Source organism: Euprymna scolopes, chromosome 28, assembly GCF_053919585.1.
Source record: "Euprymna scolopes isolate OS-2025 chromosome 28, ASM5391958v1, whole genome shotgun sequence".
Taxonomy (NCBI): Eukaryota; Metazoa; Mollusca; class Cephalopoda; order Sepiida; family Sepiolidae; genus Euprymna; species Euprymna scolopes.
In genome coordinates this window covers 72841503-72866698 of record NC_136509.1, presented here as the reverse complement: position 1 = coordinate 72866698, position 25196 = coordinate 72841503, and the positions used below count along the sequence as shown (strand labels likewise).

The 25196-nt window shown below is 29.6% G+C and overlaps 1 protein-coding gene across 4 annotated transcripts in view; it reads left to right on the top strand.

The window, feature by feature from the left end:
• LOC145249693 (plexin-B-like) overlaps positions 1 to 24122 on the top strand; it is a 575535-nt gene extending 551413 nt beyond the window's left edge. For 2 of the 4 annotated variants that reach the window (XM_080111497.1, XM_080111496.1), the window contains exons 33-38: positions 4862 to 5022; positions 7363 to 7510; positions 8394 to 8534; positions 10239 to 10277; positions 20558 to 20632; positions 23615 to 24122. In XM_080111497.1, the coding sequence (XP_079967623.1) occupies positions 4862 to 5022; positions 7363 to 7510; positions 8394 to 8534; positions 10239 to 10277; positions 20558 to 20632; positions 23615 to 23725 (675 nt within the window). In that variant the 3' untranslated portion in view covers positions 23726 to 24122. The remainder of the gene's footprint in view (positions 1 to 4861; positions 5023 to 7362; positions 7511 to 8393; positions 8535 to 10238; positions 10278 to 20557; positions 20633 to 23614) is intronic. The other 2 variants (XM_080111499.1, XM_080111498.1) reach the window with 1 other exon arrangement.
• Positions 24123 to 25196: the final 1074 nt, after the last annotated feature.

Genomic DNA, 25196 nt, shown 5'->3' with positions numbered 1-25196 from the left:
ACATATCTACAAGTCACAAGTGATATGAACATATCTACAAGTCACAAGTGATATGAACATATCTACAAGTCGCAAGTGATATGAACATATCTACAAGTCGCAAGTGATATGAACATATCTACAAGGCGCAAGTGATATGAACATATCTACAAGTCGCAAGTGATATTAACATATCTACAAGTCACAAGTGATATTAACATATCTACAAGTCACAAGTGATACGAACATATCTACAAGTCACAAGTGATACGAACATATCTACAAGTCACAAGTGATACGAACATATCTACAAGTCACAAGTGATACGAACATATCTACAAGTCACAAGTGATACGAACATATCTACAAGTCACAAGTGATACGAACATATCTACAAGTCACAAGTGATACGACCATATCTACAAGTCACAAGTGATACGACCATATCTACAAGTCACAAGTGATACGACCATATCTACAAGTCACAAGTGATACGACCATATCTACAAGTCACAAGTGATACGACCATATCTACAAGTCACAAGTGATATGAACATATCTACAAGTCACAAGTGATATGAACATATCTACAAGTCACAAGTGATACGAACATATCTACAAGTCACAAGTGATACGAACATATCTACAAGTCACAAGTGATATGAACATATCTACAAGTCACAAGTGATATGAACATATTCTCAAATGGCACGATATATGAGCATATACACATGTTACATATTATATGAGCACAAGCTTATTATTTGGTGCCTAGCTCTTAACGTGTCATGTCAATCGTTTGATTCGTTGTCTAATTTTTTCTCACACTTTTTAGCAGACATATCCACATAATTTCTTCTCTTGTACCAATATCATTTGTCTCAATTATTCTTTTCTTCCGCGATCCCCATAAATTATATTTGTCTTTGAGTCCTTCCTGGTTTGTTCGAAACCATTATTCTCTAATTTATAGTTGTGTATCTTCTTTGCGTTGCTTTACGAATAGATCATATTGCATTATGGCGCATTAGTTATTTGGCAGCACATCTTTTTTTTCTGGCTGGATTGAAAAAAAATCTATATAAGGTTGAACAAACAATGAAAATGAATCGAGTAAATGAATGTAGGAATTATTCAGTGATGTATCCGTTTCTTTGTATCTGCGTTGGGGCAGTATTTAATGGGGTTGCTTTGAAGCTGATGAATCATTTGCATATCAATCCAAATTAATTCCTCAACTTCCAACAACCTTTGAAATTTCTGTAAACATCGGGGAACTAATATGAGAGAAGGAGAACTTTAAAATAATATGCATAAGTAGGTCTTAGGTCTCCGACGTGCAACACACAATATTTAAATACGAATATAAGACACAAGTTTATTATTCAGTGCCTAGCTCTGAAGTGTAATGTCAGTCATGTGATTCTATGCTTGTCAATTTTTCTCACAACTTTTCAAAATTATCTCAAGCTAGAATGAATGTAAGATATTAATTCGGAAAGGCATAATAGTGAATGAAAAATAAAATTAGTCGGTAAATTTTTACTTGCTTTCCACCTTAACAATCACGTTTAAAGTGACAATTTTTATTGGTTTTGGAGTATGCTGCAAACGAATATCGTATTTCAATTTTCCGCGAACAAGAAGTTTTCCGGATATCAAGCAATGTAATTCCTTATGTTATAAGTATTGGCCATTGTTCTACGCGCATACATATATACAATATATGTGTAAATGTTAAATGTTGTCTTTTAAAGGTGGTGATGATGGTTTTCTTTTAACACTGGATGCACGGATGACTAAATTAATATTTAGATTTTTATTGTATATAAAGAGCGTTATTAATGTTCCATTTAATTTACCTACGTGTTTGTGGTGTTTACAGACACGTGCGTGTAAATTAGATGACTACACTTAATTTTGTTAAAATTATCACAGGGTCATTAATAAATATTTAAGATTGATTCAATCAACACAGAGGGAGAGGTATCAAGAGAAATACATAAATAACTAAGAGAGATCGGTGACTTTTTCAATTAATTATAAATTACAGCTAATAAAAACAGTTAAACAGATTTTTTTTAACATAACTTACTCCCAGAACTAAAGCATATTTTAGTATACATTTTGTGCTATCAAAGTATATTATGGAACCGGATGTTAATCAACTTAAGTTTAGTAAATAATAATAATAATAATAATAATAATAATAATAATAATAATAATAATAATAATAATAATAATATATGTATATATATATATATATATAGAGAGAGAGAGAGAATAAATGACAAAAAGTTATATTCTAAAATTCATGATGTCGACCATCTTATAATTTATTCCTTTAATTCAGTTGACTTATACAATTCTTGACTGTATCTGTTTCGTAGCGCAAAATCAATCAGTGAATCCATTATGCCCTTAACTCATCAGAAGAAATAGCAACAATCAATCCGTCAAAAGGAATTGAACTGTGATTTGACATGATTAAAATCCGAAAATTGGAAGAGATTGCAAATACCTTTTTTATTTTTCCATTACGCCATATTGAATTTTTATCAAACAAAGTCATTAAACCCAACTATTCGTACCAACAATTTTAATTAACTTATGAATCTTACACCAAAATATTCTATTTAATAATTAGTAAATTTATTAATTCTAAGTTATGTATACATACTTATGAAAATAATATCAACAAATTATATACTATTATACATGTTTGTATATACTAAACTAAACTAAAAAACAAAAAAAACGATTGATCATTTTAATTAATTTATGAATCTTCTACCAAAATTAATAATTAGTAAATTTATTAATTCTAATTTATGTATACATACTTATTAAAATAATATCAACAAATTATAAACTATTATACATGTTTGTATATATGAAACTAACCTAAACTAAAAAAACAAAAAACAAGAAAAAAAAAACGATTGATCATTACGGTCAGTTATCGTAACTAAGCAATTATTTTGAATTGAAAAGCATACATAATTCAATTCTGTTACCTATTCAATCTTATTAATCATTACAATTATAATTTTTAAATCATACAATTCAAAAAACTATATTTACGTTTTGTTAAGTTTAAATATAATCTGAAAACTCCTTAATATTTATATATATTATATTATATTTTTTAGAGGGAATTAGACCTGGAGTCTAAAGAGTAGAGTGTATTTTAATGTATTAGTAAATGTATTAATACTATTAAAAGAAAACAGTACCCATTGTACTTTAGATTTATAATAAGCTCAATAGATATAGATATCCTAGAGCTATATTAATATTGAGTAAAACGATTCATAATCGTGCATTAAAAATCAGTTTCAAAGGGAAAAACAAACAAAATCAACTCGATTGTACGATCGTTTCAGAAACGATGTTCATTTTATTGAAATTGGCAATACCTATACGTATTCATATATATATATATATATATATATATATATATATATATATATATATATATATATATATTGAATAAAACGATTCATAATTGTGCATTAAAAATCAGTTTCAAAAGAAAAACAAACAAAATCAACTCGAGTGTACGATCGTTTCGGAAACGATGTTCATTTTATTGAAATTGACAAAAAGTATTATTTGACAAAAGTTTTGTCCTTTAAAACATAGTCTCCTTGTCAGCAAAAATAGGGGAGGGGGAAGAAGTTAAAGACACCAAAATAAAACTAGCATTTTAGTCGTGAATAAGGCAAGTGTTCCTGGAAATATTTAAAAAGAAAATAAAGGAAAACTAAGTTATTAATTTTTTTGTTGATGATTAAAATAAAATAAAATAAAAAATTGGGAATAAGGTTTAAAGAAAAAATTATTTTTATATAATATATATATATATATATATATATATATATATATATATATATATATATATATATATACCTTTTTTATCTCCATTATTATAAAATTATATCTTAGCCTGTCTGTTTGTCCGTTCCAATTTTTTTTATTTGATGCACAGTTCCAGATTAATAGGGATTAGTCACCATAAAACTACATTTAAATTTTTTCAGAAACTACTGATATGATCTGGTTGAAATTTTGTATGGCTCTTTGTTATTTGGAGGTGCAGCAAACTAAGTATTGTGGTATCTTTTCTATGCACAATTATGAATTAATATGGATTAGTATTTCATGCAAAAATGAACACAAATTTAACCATATTCAGCCATCAATTTGGCATAATGCGCTCACTCTAAATCAATGGTTCAATTTTAAAGAGCAAAAACAAATGATTACGTGCGTATATACTGTCGAAACTCGACTGAACATGGAAATAAATAACTACAACACAAAGGTAAAATAGAACAGATATATTGAGAGCAAGAAAGTATATACAATATTTACGTAGAGTCCATTGGTATAGTCATGGAGAGACCGTCCCTGGAGAAGGTGTCGGCTGGGTAGTAGTCGACTCTCGATCTCGTTGTCTCTCTGAGTCTCTCGTTGGGTCTCTCCCGTCTTTACGGTACCAACTATATTTATATAGTTGACGTATAGTAATTAAAAAAAACAACCCCTCCTTGTAGAAAAGTGTCCAGTTAAGGATGAAGGAATTAAATTTTTTTCCCCAATTCTTTGATATTTGTTGTCCGAAGGTCGAGCTTCAAAACGATACCGATCTCGTGAAAATCCGTCGCCTCTATCGAAAGTTTTAGGCATACATACATACATACATACATACATACATACATACGTACATACATATATATATGTAGTTGACGTATGGTAATTAGGTGGATCCTACCACAACATATACAATATACCTGTAAGTATTAATTATAATTATTATTGAATTATTGGTTATTAAAAAATATTATCGTTGTTTAAACTTTTTTTTCTTCTCTTTTAGGGAACTCTGCAAAAATTTGTGGATGACTTATTTAAAACAATCTTGACCGTAGACAATGCTCTGCCCCCAGTAGTCAAATACCTGTTTGATTACTTAGACGAGGCAGCTTTACGATATAATATTACGGATGCAGAGGTTGTACATACATGGAAAAGCAATAGGTAAATCATCTTCATCTTTTGTCTGTTTTTTTTCTTTTCTTTTTTTTTTTTTTTTGATCTCGAAAAACACTGTTAAGGAATGGTGCGGGCGAATTGTGTCCAGGCGAGCAGGAAAATAAACAAATGAAATTCCAGCCGATCAAAGAACGGTCGGTTCCAGGAAAAGATGACCTAAGCTACATCTAGGCAAACGAAAATAAACAATGGAATCCCAGGATTTGTAGCGACCTGGATCCATGACGTCAATCAGTCATGGATCAGACCGAAAACCAGCAAAAGTGCAATAACAAGCTGGCGGGGAAATAGGTTAACAGATCGAAGAGATATCAATACAAAAGAGGAAATAAACAAAGCAACAGCCAGAGAGATGGACAGATGCGGGACACAAATTGACACAGTTTGCGACCACCCCTACCATGAACCCCCCACCCCACCTCCGTCATTGTGTTGAAGTGTGTATATTAAAGTCTTTTTTATAAACAAAGTGTCTCGTATTCATCGATAAATGAAATAACTGTCCATTTTAACAGCTAGATGATCACCAGCCAGACATATATGTAACAATACAAGAAAAAGGAAAAAGTGTGTTCTCGTTAAATTATTGTTCAGTAAACGCTTGTGTCGATGTTAACAACTAAATATGTCTAATACGAATGCATAGCTTCCGTCAAAAATAACAAAAAGAATCAATATACTTCGCCAGTGTTCACACTAATCTATCTATAAAGTGAGAATGTGTGTATGAGGACAGTTCTCAACCAATATACTCAACGAACTTTTTATCTACACACTTAAAATTTGGTATATAGGGTATTCAGACATGTGGAGAACATTTTAATCGGTTTTCATCCGGAAACAAGGGCTGCTAAGAGGTCAAAATGGAAAAATTGGTACGTGAGAGTCATTGGATTTTTCTCTGTCTGTCAACTATTTCAAGAGTGCGCATGCGCGGCCATGAAACATGCCAGTTTCTTTATGTTAAGAATAAGTAGGTTTGAAAACACTTTTTAAAGATCATAGTTTAATGGTTATCGTACTTGACTCACTGTCTTTAGGTTTTAGTTTTGATCTCAGCTCGAGTATTTTTTTTTTACTTATAAGAAGAGAACTGTCCAAAAAAAACATAACACTTGCCTGCACATGTTTTAGTTTCTTTCGTTTTTTTTGTTTGTTTTTTTTACTACATTTTTTAAGGAATTTAACGCTATGTCTAATACCTATTTCTGTTTATAATAAACTAGCCTGGGTGTTTGGAGGTCTGTGTTGAGCAAAAAAAATGTGGTAGTAGGCAGATAGGCTAAAACACGTACCGCGAAGAAAAAAAAGAATGTTAAAACAAAAAAAAACGTCATTGCCGTTGCATCCATCGTCAAACGGGAAGTGGTGAAGGTTTAAATTAAGGCTAGTCAATTGAAAAGAGGGATGACTTTCAAAAATATCGGCGAAAAAAAACTCTCCTTGTAGAAAAATGTCCAGTTAAGGGTGAAAGAATTAATATTTTTAGCCAATTCTTTGATATTTGTTGTCCGAAGGGTCGAGCTTCAAAACGATACCGATCTCGTGAAAATCTGTCGCCTCTGTCGAAAGTTTAAGGCAGACATAAATACATACATAAATACATACATACATACGCACATACATACGTTTAAACAGACAGGTGAGGTTTATATTATAGAAGAAGATAAGAGTTCTGCAAAATATAATATTTATGCGCATTTTAAATATTTTTTTTACTCTTGTTCATCCGAAACAAGGCATATTGCCAGTTGGATGTAAGGGGCTACTATGTTTACAGGGAACTATATAAGGAGATGAGCGAGATGTCTATTCAAATTACATTTAAACTTATGCATTTCAATATAGTCAGAGAAGCAGTTATCAAGGAGGGAATTCTAAGGTTTAGTAATTTGAGACGAAGCTATTAGAGTAGGAGGCTTTCTGATATCTAGGAACCTTTAGTATGGGGGGGGATTTTTTTGCAAGACGGGTTAATCAGATGTATGTATGTTGAGGGGGCAATCAGAGTACTTCATTAAAGTACTTGTAAAATAGGCATTGGGATGCAACATTGCTGTGATGGGACAGAGGTTGGTGTTTGGCTTTCTATTTAAAAAAAACTGTTTTCTGCTTTAAAAAACTTTTTTGTTGTTTTACAAAACTGTTTTTTTTTTCTGTTTTAAAACCACTATTCTTGTTGTTTCAAAAAAAACTTTTCTTTTCTGTTTTAAAAAACTATTGTTGTTGTTGTTGTTGTTGTTTGTTTGTTTGTTTGTTTGTTTGTTTGGATTTTTTTGTTTTTTTTTTTTTGTTTTTTATAAAAAAAACTTTTTTGTCTTACAGTTTACCGCTTCGGTTTTGGGTAAATATAATCAAGAATCCTGACTTTGTATATGATATCAACAAGCCTCATATTGTGGACTCATGTCTGTCTGTGATAGCGCAAACCTTTATGGACAGCTGTTCAACAACGGAGCACCGACTAGGAAAGGTATGTAAATTTAAGTTTTTCAGTTGATATATATTTACTCCTTTGGGTTGAGCACTGTCTGTTCATTTATGAACAATCCATCAGCTAGAGCACTGTTAAGCGTTGGGCAGATGTTTATCTAATAGACATTTGATGACTCATTTACTAGTACCTAGAGCTGCCAATGCAATGGTTGTAGGTTCGATCCACGGTTACGGAAAGGTATAAATTATATGTTTTTTCTGTACAGAAAGTTGTTAGATAAGAAAACTTTCTGTACACAAAATATAAATATGGTCTTATTTTTCGGATTTTCCTTTTCATTGAGCACTCTGCTGCTGGATTTCTTTTTCCAAAAAAAAACTAATCATATATATAGAGATATATATAGATATATATATATATAGATATAATCATATATATATAGATGTATGTATGTATGTATTAGCAGGGAGTCCCGATGTCATCTCAGATTGAATGAGGACCAAGTATTTTTGTGAGAATAAGCATAAGTCTGACGAATTCTCACAAGAATGAAACGCGGAATATTGTGTGCAGCTTAATTGCCATATACATTTTCATAACTTACTAATATATATATATATATATATATATATATATATATATATATATATATATATATATATATAGTAAGTTATATCATAATATACGGACTGAATATGTACATTGCAAAAATCCTGAATACTAGTATTGTTTTTTTTTATGTCATGTGTTGTATTCTTAAAACTTGAGTTATCTCCCCTAGAGATAAATCGGCTTAGGTTGTGAGGGCGATGCGCTCATGTGATTTTATAGCCTTTTATATATCCTGTAAATCACAACAGTTTAACGTTTCGTTTTCCAAAACATCTTTCTCATGCATTTGTTTGTTATTTTGTTGTAGGATTCACCTTCAAATAAATTGTTGTACGCCAAGGATATTCCAAACTACAAGAAACTGGTTGAACGATATTACAATGACATTTTGGAGATGCCGCCAGTCAGTGATCAGGATATGAATTCCTACCTGACAGAAGTATCACAGGTAACACCACGATGACTTCTTTTTTTTTTTTGTTCGTTAATTAAATGTTCCGATTTATGTGCCTCTCTCCACAGGGGCAGAGTTAGACACAGGGTCGGTTTTTAATGTGAGATACACCAAATATCCTTACTTGTTACTATTTTCCTGAAAGTGGGTCACATGTTAGATCATCCATTCATTCAACGTGGCCACACCATCAAAGTCTCCTTCTGTTCTGTACGCATCTTCCTATGCTGTCCAGATTTAATCTTTCTCCGAGATCATCAGAACTACATCTGTCTTTAAGATTCACATAATAAATCGGTTGTATCATTCTCTCATCATTTCTTTTCATGTAGCACCTGTAAGTAAATAAACTTACTTCCGTGTTTAAAGGCACTTCTGTGGGTAATAATAATAACTGAAAATAAATTAAATATAAATTAAATTAAAAATTAATAAATCAACTTTAAATAATATTTCTAAATAGAACAATGAAGACAATGCTATTACCACAAATAATCAATAACATGAAGATAATTCTTAAAATAGATTTTCTTTAATATAATATGCAAGTGAAGATACTCATTGAATGGAGGTTCCCTTTGCATGGATGAATTTGCGCATGCGTAAAAGTAATAGAAATATGTGGACAAAATATTATTGAAATATTCATATAAAATCATAAGATTACATCAGTAATTTAATTTTTCATATATAAATTACGAAATACCTTCAATAAGTTTCCAGATTTTTTTTTTATTTTTGTATTGGCACTTTTATTGATTGTACACACATAAAACTCTAGTCCCCTTAGAAGTAATCTCCTTTGGCTGCAATACACTTGTTGTACCGTCCCAACAATTTCTGGAAAGGCTCCATGAAAGTCCTCTTGTGTGAGCATATCAATGATCTTCATCGCAGCCTCTTTTATCTCCTCATAACCACAGCCTCTAAGGTTTTCTTTGAGCTTAGAGAATAATCAAAATTGATAGGGAGTAAGGTCTAGACTACAGGTAGGGTGAGGAACTCTCTTGATGCGCATCTTGGTCAAATAGTCTGTAATCTTCTCTGAGCACCTCTGGGACAAACTTTGCACAAATCTTCTGCATCTTCAGTTCCTTGCGAATAATTGTGTGTACAGTTTCCATACTGACATCAAACTGTGCACTGTACATCTATAGACACACGACGGTCCTTATCGATGAAATTCTTTATTTGGCCAATCAACTCTGGTGTTCTGACTTCCTTACTTCTTCCATGACTCTCATTATCCCTCACTCACTCTGTTTTCCTTGAATCTCTTATGCCACTCAAAAACTGATGCTCGATTCATGCAAGATGGTCGAAAAGCAGTCTGAAGCATTCCATACATTTCTGTTGCATCTTTCCAAATTAAAAACATAATTTTATTGCATATCGTTTTTCTAAAATGTCCTCACATCCAGATTGCATTTTTGAAATTCACGAGCTGTGGCAATCGGGCTTTAGTAGGGTGAATTCCAATTCCTGCTGTAGCTGTTCATTTGAACCAGAAAACATAAAAATTAGTCAGTCCTCTCATAAGATGTATAGCAATAACATATTGAATTTTCAAGAGTCTACGACAATTTTAAAAGCCTGTACAAAAACAGTCTGGAGACTTATTGAAGGCACCTCATATTATCATTTCTGATGACCTAAAGAAATAAAAATCACCCACCGTTTATGCTTTTTTTATTATAGAGTGTAGGATTTCTTTCCAAATTCGGTTCACGTGGCGGGGTAAGTCTGAGGTTGTTGTCTGGCTTGCTGTTTGCTTTCTCATTTCACCTTACCACTTGAAATGATTTTGTTCGAAAGCTAGAAAAAGAGCATGTATTTAACTAACTTTTTCACTAACTTTTGTGTGACGGGATAGAAATACATATATTTATTTAATTATAAAAAATAAATACACTTGAGAGAGAATTATAAGATAACTAGACTCTCGGCGCTCGTGGCCCGGGAGGCAAAGATCAAAGTGTAGTATTTTTTCCGACAGATAATGCAATCATACTAATTGTCACTACCAGTTCCTCTCCACATTAAAAAGTGGCCTTGTGCCTAATTTGCTCGGCCCTGTCGGTGGGGCATTAGAATACGCCGACTGCCCCCCCCCATGCAGAGGGTAAAAGTCCCTCAATGGGGGTCCTGGATATGACCTTAAACTATATCCAGTGGTGAGGCCCCAGCTTGTGGGCTTTGGGGAGTGTGGAGCCACCCTTTAATTACCATTGCTCCCAGGTCCACTCTGACCCGGAGTGGTAGTACCTGTTAGTTTAATAGAAACTGACGTGAAAACAACAAATATACTCTATTAAAAAAATTTTTCTTCAAAATCTTTGGATTCGGCATTAAATAACCCGAAAAGGGTTGATATGCCGTAAAACAAAAACAACTAACCAACCTAATTTGCTCAGTGGAGAAGTAAATAAATAAAAGACTTTCTAGTTTGTTAAAAACGGGAAAAATTATAACCTGTTGATGTAGAATGAGTGTTTTATACCAAATTGACTGTGGTTAAATTTGTGCTCATTTTTGCATTAATATTAATCCCTATTAATCCCTATTAATCCATAATCTACGAACGGATGCTATAGTACTTACCTTGTTGCACCTTATCATACCAAAGATTCCTACAAAATTTCACTCAAATCGCCCTGTAGTTTTCAAGAAAACTTTTAGAATAAATGTGGTACTCTGTTCACTAATCCCTATTGATCCCTAAATGTGCATCAAATGGATACCATGATAATAAGTCGCTGTACCATATCATAACTAATGTCAATACAAAACGTCAGTTAGATCGGCCCAGTAGTTTCTGATAAAAAATTTCTGTAAACGTCTTATTGTGGTGACAAATCCCTATTTATTCATAACTGTGCATCAAACAGATACCATAGTACTTAGTTTACAGCACCGTATCATAACAAAGGTGCAGACAAAATTTCAGCCAGATTTGCTCAGTAGTTTCCGAGAAAAAGTGAATCCAACGGACAGACAAAGAGAAATACAGGGTGTCTCAATAAAATGTATACACTCTTTAAATGACCATAAAACCAACATTTATTATAATAAAGAAAAGTAGCATACATCAAAATACTGTGAACAAATATGGAAACCAGCTAATTATCGAAAATGATCAAATTGTTGGCCGTTGTGGTCCATGAACAGCTGGCAACGCTCACCGATTGAATCTAAAACGTTTCTAATCAGTTCAATTAGTATGTTGACACATCTTATTTCAATGGTTGCTTTCAACTCCTTCATTGTAGCTCGTTTTGTGGTGTGAACCCTGTGTTTAACATGCCACCCCAACCCCGCCCCCCAAAAAAAGAGAAAAATCTCGGGGGGGGGGGTCCAATCTGGTGAGCGTAGACAGTACTCGATACTTCCTCTTCGTCCTAACTATCTGTTTCGCAGGTTATTATCAAAATATGCTCTTACGTCATGATGATAGTGGGGAAGTGTCCCATCCTACTGGAAGTGCCAACCTTTATTCCTAAACATCTCTTCATGTAGCAAGTTGAGATAATTTAAAGAGTGTATACATTTTATTGGGATACCCTGTACATATATATATATATATATATATATATATATATATATATATATATATATATATATATATATATATACTATCTGTATGTAATCCGGGGTTGCCAGGTTGAAACATATTAGCGGGCAGAGGATTTAGTCACATACTATTTAGGATACACCAAATATTTTAAGTTCTTACGATTTTCCTAAAAGTGGATCACATGTTGGATTTATAGAAGCACAAAATACATACATTTTCGTCTATGAAAATTAAATGAGAAATAATTGTCATAGTATAAAGGGGGGGAATAACTCTCATTGCGTAAATAAACTTATTTCCGTTTTTAAATGCAACCGGTGTCGAAAATAATAATTGAAAATAAATTAAATTAAAAATAAACTAAGTTACAAATAAATAAATCAACTTTAAATAATATTTTAAATAGAATAATAAAGACAATTTTATTACCACGAATAATTAATAACATGGAAATAATTATTAAAATCGACTTCTTTTAATGTCATATGCAAATGAGGTTGCTTTCCTTTGAATAAATATTATATTATAATTTATTCTGGAATGAAAGTGTGTAAACATCCGTTTGTAGTATGAAAATTAATTTGTGAAACAGAGTACCTTTTTGTCTATGTTAATCAAATTGTGAACAAACAGACGGGAATACAACTTTATTATAATATTAGCAGGAGTGCCCGGCGTTGCCCGGGTGTTTGAAAAAAAAAAAAGTGTTAGTAAGCAGGGAGGCTCAAACCTGAAGATGCAACGTGAAGGCGGAAAAGAAATTGAAAGAAAACGTGACACCTTACTGCTACGCCAAGATGAAATTTAGTGATGTGAACCATGATACCATAGAGGATAGCGAAATGCTGGAAGCTAAACAGCCAGTTAAGCTTTCAGCTTTCTGCCGTATTTGCTTCATCACGATGTTAGGGAAAACCAGCTCCCCCCCCCACGAAAGGTGGAGCTCTGGCAGTGTCTTACTGAATAGCAATTGTCTGATATAAAGGGTTTCCCCACAGTGATCAAAGTTGATTGCCTTTGAGACGTGCGGCCACAAAGGCCAGCGAATTGCTTTGTTTTGATTCAGTTTTGCTTTGTTTGTACGAGAAAGACAAACAAACACTTGAAACCAGAGATTTTTTTTTGAAAGTCGATCAAAATGAATGTAGAGACGATGTCCGTTTTCAAATCATAAATATTATAATCTAGGGAGTATATAAAAAGTTCTCCAAAATAGTAACCCTCCCGAGAACCCCGGCGAACAAAAGCTTTTAGCAGACATACAAAAAACAGAAATATGGCTTCATTATAATAGATATACATTACGTGTATTTTTTGTTTCAGTGCTTAAAGTAGATAAAGCAGAAATGTTGCTGTGTAGCTTACTTGCTATATTTATGTTTATACTACTATATATATGAGGAAGCATTCTTACAATGGTTGTTCGTGTTTTTAACAGGTATTTTTTTTTAATATTTACTGCTTTTGTCGGCCATTGTTTTTTGTTTTTTTTTTCTTCTGTTATCTTGCATTTGGAACAGGCTCCCCTACTACTTTTGAAGTTGTCTTTAAAACTTCTTTTTCTATCAATAAAGCAACAGGATATTTATTTCTTCTTCTTTAGAATAGGATCATGCCAACAGTTTTGCTTGAGGACTAGAAATAAATTAAGACAGAGAGAAACCGATAAAGAGAGAAAGGAAGTAGAAAAAGAAGAAAGGATATGACGTACTGGGGGAGGGTAAGATTGCAGTATTCCGTGATGAGAAAGAATTATTTTTTTCTATATTCGCTCAATGAGATTTGTCCTTAAAAATGTTTTGAATTTTTTTTTTTTTTAAATCAACAGCCAAAAAATCAATATTTAAAATCAGCTTTGAAAACTCTAATTCTGACTTTCAAGAGTAAAAAAAATAAAAATAAGATAAAAAGAATAGAAAAAAAAGAAGGTAAAATTGCAATCTTGGTTATTGTGAACAACTATTCGGAATGAGGAATCGTCCATAGATGATCTTGAAGTCAGTTCTTATCATGCCTGAAAGATGGTAATTTAAAAAAACTTATTGAATTCTTGAAAACCGGTACACGCTCTTATGGAAAAACAAAAATGGTTTATATTGCAGAATTTTATTAAAAGGAAAAAAAATCCTTCATCTTATTTTTGTTTAGTGCATCGCCTTAAGCTTTCTTTCTAAACAGGAATGTGAGATTTGATTTTGAAGAGCCGTATTCTATGCAAATCAAGAATATTATTGAAAAGAAAATGTATTTATGGGAAGGCCAAATAATATCAAAAATAGTATTGATTCTATTATTGCAAAAATTATTGAAATAATATACAATATTCTTAACGTTCGATAAGCATGAATATTACAGTTCTTTGTTTCGTATTAAAATAAAGGTAACTTGCATATTAATAATGTGGATTTGGTATCTGTCTGAAGACAAAAACTGTACTATTGCTTCTATTAATGTACTGTTGTATTTTTATTGCTAACGGAGATTTGGTATCTGTTTGTCTGTCTGAAGACAAAACTATACTATTGCTTCTATTAATGTACTGTTGAATTTGAAAAGCGATACACGTTCATATGGAAAAATACAAGTCGTTTATATTGCAGGATTTTATCAAAAGGAGATTAACTACTTCTATTAATGTGCTATTGTATTTTTATATTATTAATGGAGATTTAGTATTTGTCTGTCTAAAGACGAAACTATACTATTACTTCTATTGTATGTAGTATTGTTCTTTTATTACTTCTGGGGATTTGGTATCTGTCTGTCGAAAGACAAAACTATATTATTACTTCTACCAATGTATTATGTATTTTTATTACTAATGGAGATGTGGTATCTGTCTATCTGAGGCTGAAACTATGTCATTATTTCTATTAATTGTATTTCTATTGATTAAGATTTGATATATATATCTGTCTGAAATCTGGAACTGAAATTATTCTACTACTTCTGTTAATACTAATGGAGATTTGCTACCTGTCTATCTGAAGCTGAAACTATGCTATTACTTCTATTAATTGTATTTCTATTGATTAAGATTTGATATATATATCTGTCTGAAATCTGGAACTGAAATTATTCTACTACTTCTGTTAATACAAATGGAGATTTGCTATCTGTATATCTGAAGCTGAAACTATGCTATTATTTCTATTAATTGTATTTCTATTGATTAAGATTTGATATATATATCTGTCTGAAATCTGGAACTGAAATTATTCTACTACTTCTGTTAATACTAATGGAGATTTGCTATCTGTCTATCTGAAGCTGAAACTATGCTATTACTTCTATTAATTGTATTTCTATTGATTAATATTTGATATATATATCTGTCTGAAATCTGGAACTGAAATTATTCTACTACTTCTGTTAATACTAATGGAGATTTGCTATCTGTCTATCTGAAGCTGAAACTATGCTATTATTTCTATTAATTGTATTTCTATTGATTAAGATTTGATATATATCTGTCTGAAATCTGGAACTGAAATTATTCTACTACTTCTGTTAATACTAATGGAGATTTGCTATCTGTCTATCTGAAGCTGAAACTATGCTATTATTTCTATTAATTGTATTTCTATTGATTAAGATTTGATATATATATCTGTCTGAAATCTGGAACTGAAATTATTCTACTACTTCTGTTAATACTAATGGGGATTTGCTATCTGTCTATCTGAAGCTGAAACTAAACTATTACTTCTATTAATTGTATTTCTATTGATTAAGATTTGATATATATATCTGTCTGAAATCTGGAACTGAAATTATTCTACTACTTCTGTTAATACTAATGGAGATTTGCTATCTGTCTATCTGAAGCTGAAACTATGCTATTACTTCTATTAATTGTATTTCTATTGATTAAGATTTGATATATATCTGTCTGAAATCTGGAACTGAAATTATTCTACTACTTCTGTTAATACTAATGGAGATTTGCTATCTATCTATCTGAAGCTGAAACTATGCTATTATTTCTATTAATTGTATTTCTATTGATTAAGATTTGATATATATCTGTCAGAAATTGAAATTATTCAACTACTTCTGTTAATACTAATGGAGATTTGCTATCTGTCTATCTGAAGCTGAAACTATGCTATTACTTCTATTAATTGTATTTCTATTGATTAAGATTTGATATATATCTGTCTGAAATCTGGAACTGAAATTTTTCAACTAATTCTGTTAATACTAATGGAGATTTGCTATCTATCTATCTGAAGCTGAAACTATGCTATTACTTCTATTAATTGTATTTCTATTGATTAAGATTTGATATATACCTGTCAGAAATTGAAATTATTCTACTACTTCTGTTAATACTAATGGAGATTTGCTATCTGTCTATCTGAAGCTGAAACTATGCTATTACTTCTATTAATTGTATTTCTATTGATTAAGATTTGATATATATCTGTCTGAAATCTGGAACTGAAATTATTCTACTACTTCTGTTAATACTAATGGAGATTTGCTATCTGTCTATCTGAAGCTGAAACTATGCTATTATTTCTATTAATTGTATTTCTATTGATTAAGATTTGATATATATCTGTCAGAAATTGAAATTATTCAACTACTTCTGTTAATACTAATGGAGATTTGCTATCTGTCTATCTGAAGCTGAAACTATGCTATTACTTCTATTAATTGTATTTCTATTGATTAAGATTTGATATATATCTGTCTGAAATCTGGAACTGAAATTATTCTACTACTTCTGTTAATACTAATGGAGATTTGCTATCTGTCTATCTGAAGCTGAAACTATGCTATTACTTCTATTAATTGTATTTCTATTGATTAAGATTTGATATATATCTGTCTGAAATCTGGAACTGAAATTATTCTACTACTTCTGTTAATACTAATGGAGATTTGCTATCTGTCTATCTGAAGCTGAAACTATGCTATTACTTCTATTAATTGTATTTCTATTGATTAAGATTTGATATATATCTGTCTGAAATCTGGAACTGAAATTATTCTACTACTTCTGTTAATACTAATGGAGATTTGCTATCTGTCTATCTGAAGCTGAAACTATGCTATTACTTCTATTAATTGTATTTCTATTGATTAAGATTTGATATATATCTGTCTGAAATCTGGAACTGAAATTATTCTACTACTTCTGTTAATACTAATGGAGATTTGCTATCTGTCTATCTGAAGCTGAAACTATGCTATTACTTCTATTAATTGTACTATTGTATATTATTACTCGGGCTGTGACAAAAGAATATGCTTTTCATTCTTTTGACTCTCGAGTAAGACAGTCAACCGAGAACCACATCAGTCTATATATAAACATATAAGATATTAACAGATATATAGTCAAGAGTCAAAACAATGAAAAGAATATGCTCTAATTATTTCTAGGGTTAGGACAACAGAATATTCTCTTTCTTGTTTTAATTCTCAAGTATATATGCGATACAGTTTGACACTGTTGATCTACCGAGAACCACATCAGTCTATAAAAAACGTATAAGATATCAACAGACGTATACTCGAGTATCAGAACAATGAAAAGAATATTCTCTTGTCCTAGCCCTAATCATTACTAATGAGGACTTGGTGTATTTATGTTTGAAGCTGAAACTTGAATATTACTTCTATTGCACTATCGTACTATTTTATAATGCTCGATTTTTTTTTCTATACTCTTTCAAACTAATATGCTCAAATAAAGTGTTGTGGTGGCACACATTCATTTGCATATGTGGATAGTAATTACACATAAATAGGAAGACTCAGTTAGTCTGAGTGTGTGTTCACCAGAAGCCACCAAAGGCCGCCGAGAGCAGATATGTTTCTCAAGCAAAGACTCTCTTATTTGACACCATTATGTAAATATCCTGTAAATATACCTTTTCCTAATACACTTCTTATTTGATCTACCTTTGTTTGTTGAGTCGTCATTTGTATTGCTTTCTACGTTACTTGTTTCAACCTGCAAACTTAACATAAAGGGAGAGAGATTAATGTAGAATGATATCGTCCTTCCAGGCATTACCTTGTCCTTTTTTTATATAGGGGAAGGTAATGTAATATTTGTTGTTTGCCATAAGATCTTCCTTCAAGGCATTCCTTTTGGGTGGAAGAAAAGTGTAGTACCTGTTCTGTGATCCCAATGTCATCTTCCCATGGATTACATTCTTCTTTTTGGGGGAGGGAGAGGAGGCTTTAAAGTAGTATCGGGTTCGTCGCAATAATACCATCTTCTCTGGCATTATTTCCTCCAAACTCAACATACGTATGTGAGCTATTTTATGAACTTAACTGATAACTGTCCCTAGTGACCCCAGATGTAATCAAAAGAAGATTTCAATTATCGTTTTAGATTTTGTTAAAAAATTTAAACTTTATTGAAACTCATTTGAATATTTTAAGTTTGAAATTTCATGATTGTGTGTGTGTGTGTGTGTGTGTGTGTGTGTGTGTGTGTGTGTGTGTGTGCACGTGTGCGTGTGTGTGTGTGCACGTGCGCGTGTGTGTGTGCACGTGTGCGTGTGTGTACGGGGTCCTTCAAAAAGTGAAGACTTCTATTTTTATTTTTTTAACTCAAACCGTTTAAGAGCTACGAAGAGGGGAGTTGCACCATTGAACCGAACGACCTTTTCTGCTCCAGGATTTTTTTTTTTTTAAATAGTCATCATTATTCTAAATGCACTTTTGCTAGTGATGAATAATGACTGTGCATGAACATCCGGAGCACACTTTGTCATATGAGGGTCCTTCCAAAAGTAAAGCCTCCTATTATTTTTAACACAAAAACTTGAAGAGCTACAAAGACGAGAGTGGTACCATTACCAGTTGTGCCCCAGATTTTTTTTATATATATATATTCACCACTATTTTAATACACTTTTGCAAGGAATTCAGTGATGCATCCCTGCTTCTGACACACATCCGTGACTTGTGTTACTTTCTTAGTCTTACACTGTCAGTTATCTGCAACAAAGAGATGAAACGTTCAGGTCATGAATGCATAAGTTCAATCATCATTGATTTATTCAAGCGAAATAAAGATAGGAGGCATTACTTTTGGAACACCTTTTCTTTATTATATATATATATATATATATATATATATATATATATATATGCTCATTATATATATATATATATATATATATATAATGTGCATATATATATATATATAATGTGCATATATATATATATATAATGTGCATATATATATATATATATAATGTGCATATATATATATATATAATGTGCATATATATATATATATATATATATATATAATGTGCATATATATATATATATATAATGTGCATATATATATAATGTGCATATATATATATATATATATATATATATATATAATGTGTATATATATATATATATAATGTGCATATATATATATATATATATATATATAATGTGCATATATATATATATATAATGTGAATATATATATATATATATATATATATATATATATATAATGTGCATATATATATATATATATATATATATATATATATATATGTCATGTTATATGCTACTGGTACACTGTAACCCAGTACTACCTGCCTCATGGTCGGGTCACCAGCGACTAAACTGGTTCCCCTACCAGACTTGTTTGGTGAGGAGGGTGGCTAGTCTCCCTGAAAAACAAGACCTTCCAAAGGGCGAATGAACTCTTTTTCCAGTTCAACGGCCAACTAGCACCGTGTATATTTGTGTGTGTGTTGGGGTGGAGAGGGCTCCTGCAAGCCGTGGTGAAGGCAACCTTTCTAGGAGAAGCAAATCTCTGATTTAAAAAGCAGAAGACAAGTACCAGCATTAAGCTGGTCTGCAGTTTAACTTGTTGCTGGCTATTTTGCTCTTGCTTGTTGCTGGATCTCAACATTTTGAACCGAGAGAGAAACTTAGCTGTCGTACAAAGCTAAGACTCTGTAACATCATCTTTGTATAGATACTCCCTCAGGCATTTGGGCTCATGGATTTTAAATGTCTGAGGGAGTGGCACTCTTCTGACAAGAATCATCATAATCATCATATACAATGTGCATATGTATATATATACATATATACAATGTGCATATGTATATATATACATATATATATATACAATATGTATATATATATATATATATATATATATATATATATATACATATGCACATTGTATATATGTATATATATATACATATGCACATTGTATATATATATGTGTGTGTGGGGGAAATAAATACATATAATATACATAAAATATATTAAAACAATATGTATGTGTGTGTGTGTGTGTATATATATATATATAATTATATATATATATATATATATATATATATATATATATATATATATATATATATATATAATCAGATTTAAATTTGTAATCTTTCAATTTTCTAAGCATTATATGAATGACAATATTTTCTTTTATTTCCAGATGCCCACAGGAATGTTCTATGTCCCAAGCGCTCTGGCCGAACTCTATAACTACATCTCCAAGTATAACAGAGAGGTGAGCTCAAAACAATCCCTCAGCTATTATTTTATACGATAAAAACTAAAAACAATAATGCTTACATGTGTAAACAATCAAACCTTTAACTCCGAAACTGATTGTTAATAATTTCATTTAACCATTGCTCCAAATTTTATCAGATTGATATAAAATAATTATGCAGACAATTTCAGTATGAATTTTGGAAGCTTTATATCTAATTGTCACATATATATATATATATATATATATATATATATATATATATATATATATATATATATAATGCATAATATAATATATATGTAATATAATATAATATATATGTAATATAATATAATATAATATATATGTAATATAATATAATATATATATAATATATAATATAATATATAATATAATATACATATAATATAATATATAATATAATATACATATAATATAATATATAATATATTATATATAATATAATATATATAATATAGTATATATATAATATAATATATATATATTATACATATATTATATATATATAATATATATAACGTATATAATATAATATAATATATATATATAATATAATATATATATAATATGATATATATAATGTAATATATAATATATATATATAATATAATATATATATATATAACATATATAATATATATATAATATGATATATATAATATGATATATATAATGTAATATATATATATATATATATATAATATAAGATATATATAATATAATATAAGATATATATAATATAAGATATGTAATATAATATAAGATATATATAATATAAGATAAATATAATATAATATAAGATATATATAAGATATATATAATATAAGATATATATAATATAATATAAGATATATATAAGATATATATAATATAATATATATAATATATATAATATAATACATTATATATATATTATATATAATACATTATATATATATAATATATATATATAATACATCATGTATATAATATATAATACATTATATATATAATATATATATAATACATTATATATAATACATATATATAATATATATAATACATTATATATATAATATATATATAATACATTATATATAATATATAATACATTATATTTATATAATATATATAATACATTATATATATACATAATATATATATATATAATATATATAGAATATATATATACATAGTATACATATATATATAATATATATATATACATAATATATATATATATATATATATATACATAGTATACATATATATAATATATATATATACATAGTATACATATATATAATATATATATATACATAGTATACATATATATAATATATATATATATACATAATATATATATATATATACATAATATATATATATATACATAATATATATATATATACATATATATATATATATATATATATATATATATATATATATATATATATATATATATATATATATATATATATATATATATATATATATAAGAACAAGGGAATCGCATAATTGGAAGATAGTCTAAAGTAATCCAAAAGGCAAAAGTCCGTGGAATAATTCACAAATGGGTATAAGGAAACGGAAATGAGTTGAAATAATATTATTAAAAGAAAGATAAGATGTGCGTAGAAAAAAGAATTGAAAACGACTGTCAAGGCTGGACTGATTTTGGGAGAATTCTCTCTTCACCAGACTATCCATTCACGTGAAATCACCTTTTTCATCACCATATACCCTCTGCTTCACTATTTGTTACCAAGTAAGATCTATGACTTACTTGTAGTTTCATTGAATACTTTTGCAAGTAAAATCCGATCCCGCATTTTGCTAAATCCTACCCTCTGATGAGGAGGAAAGTATTTCTTCGAAACTCTGTGGAGTAAGGACTATCTACTTATTTTGTGCTTCCTTTTTAAAATCAAATATGTTTTTTAACTCTTTTTCAAAGTGTTTTTTAACATGTTTTATTAACTAATTGTTCTTATTATAAGCTCTATTTCCTATTTGGTTTTATCGAGGTTTTACATCTGGTTGAGATTACTTTATAAATATTAACTCTTAAATATTTATAATATACTTTAGTTTTGCCATCCTGGATTATTTTGGTAAACTTAACTGCAATTCTTATTTCATATATGTATATACATATTTCATATGTGTGTAGGTGTATAATATATATATATATATATATATATATATATATATATATATATATATATATATATATATATATATATATAAACCATTACTTATATAAACCATTAGTTGTATTATTGTGTGTGTGTGTATATATATATATATATATATATATATATATATATATATATATATAATTTAAAATTTATTGTTTGAAACAAAAAAATACGATATTTAAAATAATTTCTTTAATCCATAGATTCTCAATGTAAGGAAATCGCTAGCAAAATATTAATATTGATTTGTAATTATTTTGCTAAATAGCCCATACAAAAAAAGATTAAAGATTAAATCAATAAATGAATTAATATCTGTCATTTTTGTTTAATGTTTAAATGTTAACATTTCATATATTTTGTTTGTTTTCGATTTTGTGATTTTTATGAAGAAGAAATCTTTTTAATTATTCTGTACTATCACCTAAGATTTTGATAAACAAAAGATAGTGTCCCGAACTGCCACTTGTCAGCTACTACGATTTCATGGGCTAAGCATGTCTGCACTTTTCGGCATTTTATATAAGCTACCGGGAATATGCCAAGTATAATGCAATCCGTATTCTGAATAAGTATGTATGAATAAACCTTGCAATGGGTTCTCACACCTTAAAATTATACAGGTCGGTAGAAAATCATTTTTTTTTCATTTGGTAAAAAGTATTTTTTGTATATTCTGTTTGTTTTCAATTTTGTTAACCATATTGCATGAATGCCTGTAAATGCTGTTTAATGTCCGTTTTCTATTGAATTTATTAATCTTAAATTTTTTTTACTTTTTCTTTCACAGATTCTTTTTGCTCTTGACCACGAAGTATTAACGAATAAGCAAAATTTATCGACAAAACTGGAACAAGTGATTTGTATGATCGAAGGTCAACCCAAAATGGCCTACCTGTGAAGTAAACCCAAGGCAACCAATCAGCCTAGCAACCTGGCCACGTCGAATAAATTTCCCACAAAACTCCTACCTAGTGACAAAAAAACTCGGAAAGATTCCTGGGTGCCAGCAGTCGACAACTGTCCACATAAGCACTTATGGAAAACCGAAAAATTAAAAAGAATAAAATTTTTAAAAAACTAAAAAGAAAAAAAGAACACTGTACATTGCAAAAAAATAAATAAATAAACGTAAACTTTAATTGAAGCCTGTGTTGGCCGCATGCAGACAATGGACAAAAACAACGATTATGTGTTTTTCCAAATTATATATACCAGCAAGAATATTTTTACCAGGTTGATATTTGAAAAAAAAAGAAAAGATAATCATTAAATCTCTGCTAGAAATATTTTTTTTTTTAAATAAATAGGAGAGTATATGAGAAGAAACTATAAAAAATAGAAAAACAAATAATAAATGGTTCGAATTGTGTATGACAAGGTAACAGTGATGGCCAATATATTAAGAGATGTAGATTGGAACACAGGAAATGTATGTTGTATTGTCAGTTACAATAACAACACAAATATAGAAAAAACATTCAACACTGTGATCTCTTTTTTTGGAAGACCAGGACATTCAAGTCTTATAAAGAATAATTATGATATGTCTAAACACAGCAGTAAAAAAAATTGGAGAAAAAAAATAAAATAGATATAATTACAAAAAAAAAAAAGAAAAAAAATGAACATTAATGAAATGGACATACTGCTATTTTTCAAAGTGAGGGAAAAAAAACGGTCTTTAAAAGGAATACATGGTTATCTGCCCTTGCTTTTCATTGGATTTTTTTATGGAAGAATAGATCTTCATACATTCTTCAAATAATGGTCCACCTACGTTATGTACTTTTTTTTATTATTCAATAATGAATATTTTGGTGGATTCGACATTATTCCACAAATAACCTGCCAATTTTAAAATTGAAGACACAAGCCAGAAATATACATTTACACAAAATTGCTATTGTGTAAAAAAAAAAAAAAAAAAGAAAAGATTAAAATTTAAGCCCATCACATCCAGGGTACAAGTACCCCATTAAAATTAAGCGCTTATCTCCCCTGATAGTCACTCAAACCCAATAAAATCATGAAATTGCAAGGGGGAATATAAAAGCCACTTTATCTTGACTATAATGACAGCAGACTGTTCTTATTCGTGTTGGGTTATAACTATAACTTTTTTTTCTTTTTACATGTAACAAAAAAAAAAAAAGATCTTCATTTTTATTTGGGGGAAATTTTAAAGGGGTCATTCTTTTTTTTTCTTTTCTCTTTTCTTCCTATAAATTTTTCTTCTTTGGTTATTGGTTTTTACATTGTTCTCCTGCTTCTGCTGTTTCTCCTCAACGGGGTTCTTGCCACATCACCATCAGAGCAACATAAATTTTTCTAGTCGGGTCTTCTTTGGGATAAAAAAAAAAAAAATGGGG